Raw genomic sequence first — 12,500 nt, 5'->3', positions numbered from 1 at the left:
TTTTGAAAAGACGTCTGAGCTACCTGCTCCAGGTGCTTCTTAAATAGACTTTTATTTTGAAATCAGTACCTGCTGGATGATCCGAGCCTGTTTGGAGGGACTCAGTTTGGGAGGAACTTTACCAAACAGCTTCCAACCAGGAATGTTTTGACTGACGGACGGCTGCTTCCTGCTACACACACGCGCACGCACGCGCACGCACGCGCACACACACACGCGCGCACACACACACACACACACACACACACACACACACACACACACACACACACACACACACACACACACACACACACACACACACACACACACTGGTTACAACAACAACACCAACAACACTGGTCTACAGATCAGAAAAAGATGTGTTGAGCTTCAGAATACAGTCCTCTGGTGTTGATGTAATATTGATGTAATATTGATCTGGTGTTGATGTAATATTGATGTAATATTGATCTGGTGTTGATGTAATATGGATCAGCCTCGTGTCTGAGTTACCTGCTGAAGTACTCAGCGAGTCCTGGTCTCCTCGACTGGAGCTCAGACTCTGGACCTCCGTCGTCCTGCACCGGCTGACCCGGAGCGCTCTGCCTGCGGCCGCACTCGAACGTGTTCCTGTAGCGAGGGGGGGGGGGCGGGGAGGGGTGGCTCAGTGGTGAAGGCGTCATCATCAGAGCTCACCCCCCCCCCCTGTGTGTCTGAGTCAGAGTCTGAGGGGGGGGGTCTCGTCCAGGGGGGGGGCTGAAGCCCCGCCCCCACAAAGGTTATCCTTTAACGCCGACCAACCCTTCACTTCCATGTTTTGACTCCTGTTTGTTTGGGAGGCGTTGTCTTTCAGACTAGGCCCCGCCCCCTGACTGTCAGAGCAGCAGCTGACTGGTCGTCTCGGGCCGGATTCTGACGCGGAGCAGGTACAGGTGAGGTCCAAACGCTCGCCGTGTCCGGAACATGTGACCTGCTGACCCCGGGCGATGACATCGTCGCTTCTTTCCATTTCACTCCAACAGAGAACACCTTCAAACACACATCCTGTCTATGAAGGAAAACAGATTTATGAATTATTTTTTCATCTCTTGACTTTTTAAAATTCTAATAATTTTAAAGTAAATTAATAATCATTAGCGGAGCTCAGTCTCAGTCTTGTTATATTATGTTTTATTTTGAAGGCCAGCCCCGCTGGTTTACTGTCTTGCTATAATACGTTTTATTTTGAAGGCCAACCCCACGGGTTTCTGGTCTTGTTATATTATGTTTTATTTTGAAGGCCTGCCCCGCTGGTTTCTGGTCTTGTTATATTACGTTTTATTTTGAAGGCCTTCCCCGCTAGTTTCCGGTCTTGTTATATTAGGTTTTATTTTGAAGGCTGGCCCCGCTGGTGTCCGGTCTTGTTATATTACGTTTTATTTTGAAGGCTGGCCCCGCTGGTGTCCGGTCATGTTGTCGGTAACTTATCTACTCACCTCTCTGGATCTTCTGTCAGCGCTGCGTGGCAGAAATAAAGCCGGCTGTGACGCCTCCTCCTCGGTGAAGAGACAGCGGTGTCCTCCGGAGCGTCATACCGGGACACAGAGCCCTCAGGCCGGCAGAGGGACGCTCGTGTGGTCGGTCTGCGTGTCTATCATCCGCGGTGGCAGGTGAGCTCAGGGCGGAGAGGCGCCATGTTGAGGTCAGGTGACGTAGACACAGCCTGACGTCAGACGGAATGATGAGGATCAACGTTGAATTCATTGTAAACGTTCGGATGTATAAACAATAAATAAATAAATAATTCTTCTTTTTATTTATTTGAATGTATGTATGTATATGTATGTGTATGTATATGTGTATGTAAGCAGAAATTCATAAGAACAAACTAAATTAAATAGATACAGTGAATATTTAATCATGTGACCACTTTAAAGGCTCATTAAAGAACAAACTGGTTTGCAGATTGTATTTTATTTCCCAACAAATGAAAAATATTATCTATAACATTATAAAAAGCATCAATGTGCATATTTTACACATTTACAGAACATTTCAGCAACATAAGTAGAACGAAGTAGTGGTTACAACCAATCAGAGAGCAGTGTGTCAGTGGGCGGGGCTTGCATCACATGACATCATTAGTTCCAAGTGGCTCATGGGTAGTGTAGTATTTAAACTGACTGAGCTTCAGGACCAAAGGAAGCGTCAACATGTATGAGCCCCCCCCCCTCATTATCATCTCTGAACCAGACTCCTCTAAAGAAACGTTTCGTCTCTCACGCTCACGCGTAGCCGCACTTGTGCAGCTTCAGGTTGCGCTGGTCTGAGTACCTCTTCCCACACTTGTCACAGATGAACTGCTTGCCTCCGGCGTGGACGTGTCTCTTGTGCGTCCTCAGGTGGCTTCCCTGGCTGAAGGTCTTCCCGCAGACGTCGCAGGCGTACGGCTTCTCTCCGGTGTGGACCCGCAGGTGCAGCTTCAGGCTGTTGGCGTTGTTGAACTTCTTGTCGCAGAAGCTGCAGCCGAACGGCCGCTCCGTGGAGTGCGTGCGTCCGTGAGAGATCAGGCTGCTCTGCTGGCTGAACGTCTTGCCGCACTCCCGGCAGCCGAACGGGCGCTCGCCGGTGTGGATCCTCCGGTGGATCTTCAGGTTCACCGACTGGCGGAAGGTTTTCCCGCAGAGGTCGCAGCCGAAGGGCCTCAGGCCGCTGTGGATCCTCTGGTGGTTCTTGAGGTTGACGGCGTGCCGGAAGGTTTTGGCGCACTGGTCGCACTTGAAGGGCTTCTGCCCGGTGTGGATGAGCTCGTGCGTCTTCAGCGTGACGGCGCGGGTGAAGCCTTTGCCGCAGGCGGCGCACACGTAGATCTTGTTGCCGGTGTGCGTGTGCGCGTGGCGCTGCAGATTCTGCAGCACGTTGAAGCGGCGGCCGCAGACGTCACACCCGTATGGTTTCTCCCCCGTGTGGACGACGGCGTGCGTCTTCAGTTGCGTCTGCTTAGAGAAACGCTTACCGCACTGTGGACACACATGCGGCCGCTCGCCATCGTGCATTCTCTCGCCGTTGTGCGGCCGCTCGCCGCCGTGTGTTCTCTCGCCGCCGTGCGTTCTCTCGTGGCTCCTCAGACTCTGTCGCTGACGGAACGCTCGGCCACAGACGGAGCAGCAGAACGGTTTCTCTCCCGTGTGGACGCGCTGGTGAACCTTCAGGCTGCTCTGAGACGTGAACGATTTACCGCACGGCGTACAAGTGAAATACTTCCAGGTCACGCTCTGAAGGACGAACTCTGGAGGGCCGGAGACACTCTGCTGGAGGTCAGAGGTCACCGGCTCGGCGGCTTCAACTCGAGCTCCTGGAAGGAAAACACAAAGATGACGGTTAATCAATCGGACACATATTCATGGGACGGTTGAGTCTTCTAACGGTGAGAGCAGCATCTTACTCACTCTCAGCGATGGCTCCCAGGTCGATGTTGCCGTGTTCGTCTTTGACCGTCACCGCCGGGACAAACGGGTTCTCGGTTCCCCCGTTCTCCGGTTTGGTCTGCAGACATACAAATGAACAGACGTCACAGTCAGGTCAGTGAACGCACCGCTGGTGAACAGCTGAGTCAGCAGGAGTCTTACCTGAGTGGATCTGTGCGTGTCGGAGTGTTGGACCTCTGTGACGGACAAATCAGACGTAACAACAGAGTTTGAAACATCCTGTTATGTATTTAGTATTTTTAGCTAGTTAGCTAGCATGCTAATTCCACCTTGATTTAATGCTACAGAACATAAAAAACTCCAATGCTAATGCTAATCACTAGCATGTTGAGGGTTTGGTAAATGAGCTGTTATTGTGATAAACTACAGTGTATTTCAGTGATAAGTGTAAGCTAGCGGTTAGCATTAGCGGTTGATCAGGTACTCACTCTCAGCGATGGCTCCCGGGTCCATGTTGTCGTGTTCATCTTTATTGGTCACCAACAGGTTTTCTGTTCCCTCGTTCTTTGGTTTGGTCTGAAGTCACACAACGAACAGGACGGGACGGTCAGTGAACGCACCACTGATGAGCAGGTGAGTCGACAGGTGTCTTACCTGAGTGGATCTGTGAGTGTCGGACGTCTGCAGTCGGACTCCGTACGAGTGCTCCACCTCTGTGACAAATCACAGGTATGGTTAGTATGACATCATCATGTGGGACCTTGCTGATTGGTTGGATTGTGGAGGCGTGGCCTGCGTACCAACACGTGTGTTGTTGAGGATGTTGAGGATGCTGGTCTGAGGTCTCCTGACCCCCCTCACAGGCTCCACCAGCAGTCTGGCTTCATCCACCACGTTCATGATCTTACCCAAAGCCTCGTTACCCAGAACCTCCATGAGGGACGCAAACTGCACCTGACGGAGTCAACGGTCACAAGGACAACAACACCAGTCAGCTCAGAGACAACAACAACAACACCAGTCAGCTCAGAGACAACAACAACAACAACAACAACACCAGTCAGCTCAGAGACAACAACAACAACAACAACAACACCAGTCAGCTCAGAGACAACAACAACAACAACAACACCAGTCAGCTCAGAGACAACAACAACAACAACACCAGTCAGCTCAGAGACAACAACAACAACAACTGTTCACTATTTACAATGGGTCCAATGTTATTTCCTCCTGTCGGTCTCTCTCTGACTCTTACGTCTCTTGACTCTTACGTCTCTTGAGTCTTACGTCTCTTGACTCTTACGTCTCTTGACTCTTACGTCTCTTGACTCTTACGTCTCTTGACTCTTACGTCTCTTGAGTCTTACGTCTCTTGAGTCTTACGTCTCTTGACTCTTACGTCTCTTGACTCTTACGTCTCTTGAGTCTTACGTCTCTTGAGTCTTACGTCTCTTGAGTCTTACGTCTCTTGACTCTTACGTCTCTTGACTCTTACGTCTCTGACTCTTACGTCTCTTGACTCTTACGTCTCTGACTCTTACGTCTCTTGACTCTTACGTCTCTTGACTCTTACGTCTCTTGACTCTTACGTCTCTGACTCTTACGTCTCTTGACTCTTACGTCTCTTGACTCTTACGTCTCTGACTCTTACGTCTCTTGAGTCTTACGTCTCTTGACTCTTACGTCTCTTGACTCTTACGTCTCTGACTCTTACGTCTCTTGACTCTTACGTCTCTTGACTCTTACGTCTCTGACTCTTACGTCTCTTGACTCTTACGTCTCTGACTCTTACGTCTCTTGACTCTTACGTCTCTTGAGTCTTACGTCTCTTGACTCTTTTCCAGTTTCTTTTTGTTCATTAAGTTTAATCTTGTTTGTCTGTTGTGTTCAATCTAAACTTCACTGAAAATAAAACGAGTCAAACATTAAACATAATAATAATAAAACATAATCCCCCCCCCCTCCGCACCATCTTCTCCTGGCTGTGGGTCTTCAGTCTGTCCCCCTGACGAGGCCCTTCTCCGGTCTGGACCACCTGGAGGACCACCTGGTGGTCACCAGGGTTTGGGTCTAACCCCTCTCCGTCCTCCTCCAGCTTCTTCAGCTCCGCCACCGCAGCGTGGACCAGAGCCTCCATGATGACGGACAGCTGTGTGTGCAGACCGGTGGAGGAGCTCATTCTGTCGGATAGCAGATGCTAACCGATGCTAACTGTTTAGCAGCATTAGCTGAGCTGGATTGTTTTTAAACGTTTTGCATTGAATTCAAAAAGCGACGCTTTAGGATAAATAAGTACGACATTAAAGTTAGTTCACTAACAGACCGGAGGAGACGTGAAGACACCGGAAGTGTTTCTCTTCTTCTTCTTCTTCTTCTTCGTGTACATTATGGTGGTGTCACGAACTTCCGGCTATGTCCTTCTTCGTTGGTGTTTATTCGCCATCTACTGGACTGGAGATGTTCCTGCTATGTTCATGTTTTTAAGAGCTTTTGAATGCAACTTATTAAATAATACTAAAGTACTCTGATCTGTTACTGCAGTAAAAGTACTGTGTGTACCTCAGTGTGGAAATATTCTGTTACAAGTTCAAAGTATTACTAAAGTAAAAGTATCAGCATCAAAATGTACTTAAAGTACTAAAAGTAAAAGTACTCATTCTGCCGAATAAGATATATTATAATAAGTCCTGCTCTAAAAGGAGAGCATGATACTTCACTTGACTCTAGAGATATTATTATTATTATTCTACATAAGACGAGGACATGGAGGAGACAGACATGTCCTCCTGGAGTCCAGTACTGAGGTTTCCCAGGTCCAGGTCTTCCTCCTTCAGATCCCACGTGAAGTGACTCTGTACCTGCAGTGACGAGTCACAGAGGAAACACTCCACCAGTGGAGACACGTTATTATGCTCTTAGATGCTTGTTTAAAGAAGATGCACTTATGACTTCTGGTGACTAGTAGTTCTCTAGTAGTTCACTCTTGAATATGTTGAATACACTGATTGTAAGTCGCTTTGGATAAAAAGCGTCTGTTAAATGACTGTAATGTAATGTAATTCTCAGGTTCATACACATTTGGACAAAAACTTGTTTTATATTAATATTATCAAGATTTCACTAACTAACCATCAAAGAGACACAGATCCACCACAAAGAGACACAGAACCACCACAAAGAGACACAGAACCACCACAAAGAGACACAGATCCACCACAAAGAGACACAAAACCACCACAAAAAGACACAAAACCACCACAAAGAGACACAGAACCACCACAAAGAGACACAGATCCACCACAAAGAGACACAAAACCACCACAAAAAGACACAAAACCACCACAAAGAGACACAGATCCACCACAAAGAGACACAGATCCACCACAAAGAGACACAGAACCACCACAAAGAGACACAGATCCACCACAAAGAGACACAAAACCACCACAAAGAGACAGAACCACCACAAAGAGACACAACACCACCACAAAGAGACACAGAACCACCACAAAGAGACACAGATCCACCACAAAGAGACACAGATCCACCACAAAGAGACACAGATCCACCACAAAGAGACACAAAACCACCACAAAGAGACACAGAACCACCACAAAGAGACACATATCCACCACAAAGAGACACAGATCCACCACAAAGAGACACAGATCCACCACAAAGAGACACAAAACCACCACAAAGAGACACAGAACCACCACAAAGAGACACAGATCCACCACAAAGAGACACAGATCCACCACAAAGAGACACAAAACCACCACAAAGACACACAGAACCACCACAACTTTATGAGTCATAATAAGATGCTTTATTGTTATAAATCATTATGAATATGTATAAGTGATATCATTATAATGTACTATAAGGAGATTATAACACAAGAGTGTTCTGTGTAAGTCCAGTAAAGTCCAGTAGAGGTCACCACCGCACCACAGAAGAAGAGTGTCTCATCTTCCTGATCATCATAAAACGTCTTTCTCTGTAAAATCAGCAGCAGAGGTTCTCGTTTGTGTCTCAACTCGTTTCTTCCTCTGACTCTGACTTCTGCTTCAACAGCAGGAAGAGTCCTTATAAGGGCGTGGTGCCGTCACGGCGGTAGGCGGGCCAAGCTACTATAAAAGCAGCTGTGCTTCTTCTCTCAGCATTAATCCCATAATGACTGACTCTGATAGCAGGATGCTGCTGCAGCCTCTCTGGACCTTCCTCCTGGGACACTCGTCCCTCATGCACTCACCTGTCTTCCCCGTCCTCTTCTCCCTGTCTGTCTACCTGTCTTGCTGCGCACCCTTCCTGCTGCTGGACCTGCTGTCCTCCAGGTGGGCCCTGGTGCGCAGGTACAAGCTGCAGCCTCGGAGCTCCGTGAGCTGGGCCTCTGTGCGGAGCTGCCTGGCTGTGACGCTCTACAACCACGTGGTCTTCATCCTGCCTCTGACCGTGATGCACTGGTACCTGAGACCAGTCCACCTGCCTCAGGAGGCTCCGCCCCTCGCCCGTCTGCTGGCTCAGGTGCTGGTCTGTCTGCTGCTCTTTGACTTCCAGAGCTTCATCTGGCACCTGCTGCACCACCGAGTCCCATGCCTCTACCGCAACTTCCACAAGGTGGGTACCTGAACCAAGACTCACCTGTGACGGATAGAAATGTCAATTATTAGAAAAAGTTCATTAACAAAGTGTAAAATATTAATAAGAGCAACATTTCCTCAAATTCAAGTTGCTTGGTTGTGATCATTTCTATTTTCTTTATGAGGTATTTAAACTGAAGATGTTTGGAGAAAGGAATAATAATAATAATAATAACCTTTCCCTCCTCCTCCTCCTCCAGGTGCACCACACCTTCTCCTCCACCTCCTCCCTGACCACGGAGCACTCTGGAGTTTGGGAGACCCTCAGTTTGGGCTTCTTCTCCGCGATGACCCCGTTTCTTCTCGGTTGTCATCCTCTGACGGAGCTGGTCTTCTTCGTGGTGAACATCAGTCTGTCGGTAGAGGATCACTGTGGATACGACCTGCCCTGGTCCTCCCACCGCCTGGTGCCTCTGGGCCTCTACGGCGGGGCCCGCCACCACGACCTGCACCACCTCAAGTCCAACTGTAACTACGCCCCCTACTTCACCCACTGGGACCGACTGGCCGGGACCCTGTGCACCCAGGAGGACTGAGCCCTAACCCCAGTACTGAAGGAGACGTTTATGAACCGATGGAGAAGTATAGAGACCATGAACTCCTCCTAACATCTGGTTTCTGAAGTGAAGGAGAAGTTTCTGAAGTGACTTAAAGATTTTGTGCTGTTCAGAAATCTTCTTTTTTAAAAGACTGAAGACACATAATATTTATTTATTTATAACTATCCAGTTATTCACGTGTTCATATATTAACTTTATTGATCATCTGTTGTTGAGTGATGGATGAGAAGAAAACATTAAATACAGAAACTAACATTTGAAGATATGTTAGCATCAGACTGTAGTATTATTTGAATGTGTTTGTATGTTACTGTGAATCTGAGCTGCTTTGAGACGTATTTAAAGTTAAAGATTTTCTTTAATTCATCAGAAAAATGTTCATATTGAACAAATACACAAAATGTTGAAAGTTATTCTGTTAACATCCATGTATGGCAACTCATTTATGAATAAGCTGCAGTTCAACTGTGACAAGATATGTGCGACGATAAAAAGAGAACATTATTTAAATGTTTGAATATTAAAGAAATGTGACTGAAAATGTAAAAAACTGTTTTTGTTTCTGAACTGAAGTGAATCACTTTGATCTGAGAATAAACTTTATGAACTAAAGTAAAATAATGTTTCTCTTTGTGTTATAATCGGTTCATAGTACTTTATACTTATAATGTGTTATAATCTGTTCATAGTACTTTATACTTATAATGTGTTATAATCTGTTCATAGAACTTTATACTTATAATGTGTTATAATCTGTTCATAGTACTTTATACTTATAATGTGTTATAATCTGTTCATAGTACTTTATACTTATAATGTGTTATAATCTGTTCATAGTACTTTATACTTATAATGTGTTATAATCGGTTCATAGTACTTTATACTTATAATGTGTTATAATCGGTTAATAGAACTTTATAATTATGTGTTTTAATCGGTTCATAGTACTTTATAATTATAATGTTTTATAAAGTATAATTATAGTTATAAGCACTCATGAATGTCCATAAGGGTTTATAACAATATTATATAACACAGTATTAAGAATCTTATAATGACTTAGATTTATATATAAGTCGTAGTAGTATCAGTATTATTACTGTAGTATTACTGTAGTAATATCAGTAGTAGTACTGTAGTATTCATCAGTAGTAGTATTAGTAGTACTGTTTGTAGTATTCAGCAGTGAGAGATGAAGCAGCAACAAAAGAGCAGCAGAAGAAGAAGAGGAGGACTTCACACACTCAGAGCCCGTTTACCAGAAGTCACATGATCACAATGCTGCGATCTGATTGGCTGCAGATCACAAACAGCTCTTCCAGGGTTGGCTCTCTGGCTCAGCAAGCTGAAGTCCAGATGTTTCCCATCGAGTCTGCTACCAGAAACCCCCGAAAAAAGGAGTGCAGCAGGGTCCGGATCACTTTCCTCACTGATCTCTTAGTGTGTTTACAATCAGATCACTCAGACCACATCAGGACGTGGCCTGGGACCCTCACTGTGAGGCGTGTTTAACCTGTCTTATGGGGACATAAATTTGTTTACACACTCACATTGTGGGGACTCGCCCTCCCAATACCACATCCACGCCGATACCACATCCACACCGATACCACATCCACGCCGATACCACATCCACACCGAAACCACATCCACGCCGAAACCACATCCACGCCGATACCACATCCACGCCGAAACCACATCCACGCCGAAACCACATCCACACCGATACCACATCCACACCGAAACCACATCCACGCCGATACCACATCCACGCCGATACCACATCCACACCGAAACCACATCCACCACGCCGATACCACATCCACACCGAAACCACATCCACACCGATACCACATCCACACCGAAACCACATCCACCACGCCGATACCACATCCACACCGAAACCACATCCACACCGATACCACATCCACACCGAAACCACATCCACGCCGATACCACATCCACGCCGATACCACATCCACGCCGATACCACATCCACACCGATACCACATCCACGCCGATACCACATCCACGCCGATACCACATCCACACCGAAACCACATCCACGCCGAAACCACATCCACGCCGATACCACATCCACACCGATACCACATCCACGCCGAAACCACATCCACACCGATACCACATCCACACCGAAACCACATCCACGCCGAAACCACATCCACGCCGAAACCACATCCACGCCGATACCACATCCACGCCGATACCATATCCACGCCGAAACCACATCCACGCCGATACCACATCCACGCCGATACCACATCCACACCGATACCACATCCACGCCGATACCACATCCACACCGATACCACATCCACACCGAAACCACATCCACGCCGATACCACATCCACGCCGAAACCACATCCACGCCGATACCACATCCACGCCGATACCACATCCACGCCGATACCACATCCACACCGAAACCACATCCACGCCGAAACCACATCCACGCCGATACCACATCCACACCGATACCACATCCACGCCGAAACCACATCCACACCGATACCACATCCACACCGAAACCACATCCACGCCGAAACCACATATACCACATCCACGCCGATACCATATCCACGCCGAAACCACATCCACGCCGATACCACATCCACGCCGATACGTTTTTGTTTTAAAATGACAGATAGAAATTGTTAGGTTCAGAACCTCTCAGAACTGTGGAAGGCCGCATGTTGAAAAGCAGCCCAGAGGAGAAGAAGCCCCCCCCCCCCTTTGCTCCCATTCTGATGGAGGACAGGAATCGGCAGGTCCAGATCAAAATCACAAGATATTTAATAACCAACAGAAGCCAAAACAGCTGCAAACCGAAGTACACCATGAATGATAAAACAAACATAATATTCCATAAATGTGAGACCCCGTTCAGGCCACCCAGCAAACTGGTGTGTTCACTGGATGGCCCCAAGGAAGTCTCTCTCCTGGGATTCACAGCCCTTTGTCCCCCCAAAGTTACATCCCTGAGCCTATCGATCAGCTCAGTGATTGGCTCATCCAATAAGCCCCTCCTGGGCAGATGACCCATTGTTCTGTTCTTCTCACCTAGATCAGCCAGCTTCGTTCCAACCCCCGCTGGCAGACACCTCCTTACATTCTTGGGGCCAGTTCCTTTGATTGATTCGCCAAACCCCCGCTTCCAGTACACTCCTCACACCTTCCTCTTACAGCATGAAATTACCTCTGATGATGAGAGAACACATAAATAAATGAGCCGAGGGTGGGAACAGCTGACGTTAGTCTCTGTGTCCTCTCGTCTTTTAAATAATAGACAAACATTCTGTCCATGAAAGGTGTTTAAAGACATAAACTCTATTTATGTCTCCTATAAAGTGGTCCAGTGGTGCATTCTGGGAAATCATTGGGGACAGTCCAGTGTTTGTGTCCATTGTTCTCAGTGTGTCCGTCCGGTTCGGACCAGTTTCATGTTTCAGACTCTGTGAGGACATTTAGAAAGACGGGACACTGAGAGACACTCAGAGACACTGAGAGACACTCAGAGACACCTTTGAGGGTTCAGGAGGACACTATTAGCACATGTTTAATGAGCGAGGACATCGGGCACTTTCCTCATTCTTTAAGTGATTCAGATTAAAGGGAACAAGTCCTCACAAGATCAGAAGTGCAACGTGTGTGTTCTTAGAAAGTTATGTAACTTCCACAGCGAGTCCTCTGACTCACTTCCTGTCACATTCCACTGACTGGCTGACAGATTCTTCTGGGAAACTCCTGAATGGAAACTCCTGAATCGCATGTTTGTAAATTACATTACATCACATTACAGTCATTTAACAGACGCTTTCATCCAAAGCGACTTACAATCAGTGTGTTCAACATAGTATTCAAGAGAACTACTCGTCACCAGAAG

General features: G+C 47.0%; 3 protein-coding genes across 3 annotated transcripts in view; 1 reads left to right on the top strand and 2 right to left on the bottom strand.

The window, feature by feature from the left end:
* LOC306713127 (TBC1 domain family member 12-like) overlaps positions 1-739 on the bottom strand; it is a 6,664-nt gene extending 5,925 nt beyond the window's left edge. The window contains exons 1-2 of the mRNA XM_079182727.1: positions 496-739; positions 70-172 (exon numbers count right to left, since the gene is read on the bottom strand). Coding sequence (XP_079038853.1) covers positions 70-172; positions 496-668 — 276 coding nt within the window. The 5' untranslated portion in view covers positions 669-739. The remainder of the gene's footprint in view (positions 1-69; positions 173-495) is intronic.
* Positions 740-1,933: 1,194 nt separating this feature from the next.
* Positions 1,934-5,741, bottom strand: LOC306713213 (uncharacterized protein). The gene is made up of 7 exons (XM_079182861.1): positions 5,362-5,741; positions 4,190-4,343; positions 4,044-4,102; positions 3,878-3,965; positions 3,591-3,625; positions 3,411-3,507; positions 1,934-3,316 (listed from the first exon to the last, which is right to left on the bottom strand). Exons 1-7 carry the CDS (start codon positions 5,569-5,571, stop codon positions 2,247-2,249), a joined length of 1,713 nt encoding a protein of 570 aa, XP_079038987.1. The 5' UTR covers positions 5,572-5,741; the 3' UTR covers positions 1,934-2,246.
* Positions 5,742-7,589: 1,848 nt separating this feature from the next.
* On the top strand, positions 7,590-8,634 carry ch25h (cholesterol 25-hydroxylase; the record flags this gene model as incomplete). The annotated part of the gene is made up of 2 exons (XM_079183277.1): positions 7,590-8,012; positions 8,236-8,634. The coding sequence occupies 2 exons, from the start codon at positions 7,590-7,592 to the stop codon at positions 8,569-8,571; spliced, it is 759 nt and encodes a 252-aa protein (XP_079039403.1). The 3' UTR covers positions 8,572-8,634.
* Between the last annotated feature and the right edge of the window lie 3,866 nt (positions 8,635-12,500).

This window comes from Pholis gunnellus, assembly GCF_910591455.1.
Source record: "Pholis gunnellus genome assembly, chromosome: 21".
NCBI classification, from domain to species: Eukaryota; Metazoa; Chordata; class Actinopteri; order Perciformes; family Pholidae; genus Pholis; species Pholis gunnellus.
This window is presented reverse-complemented; position numbering and strand designations above follow the sequence as displayed.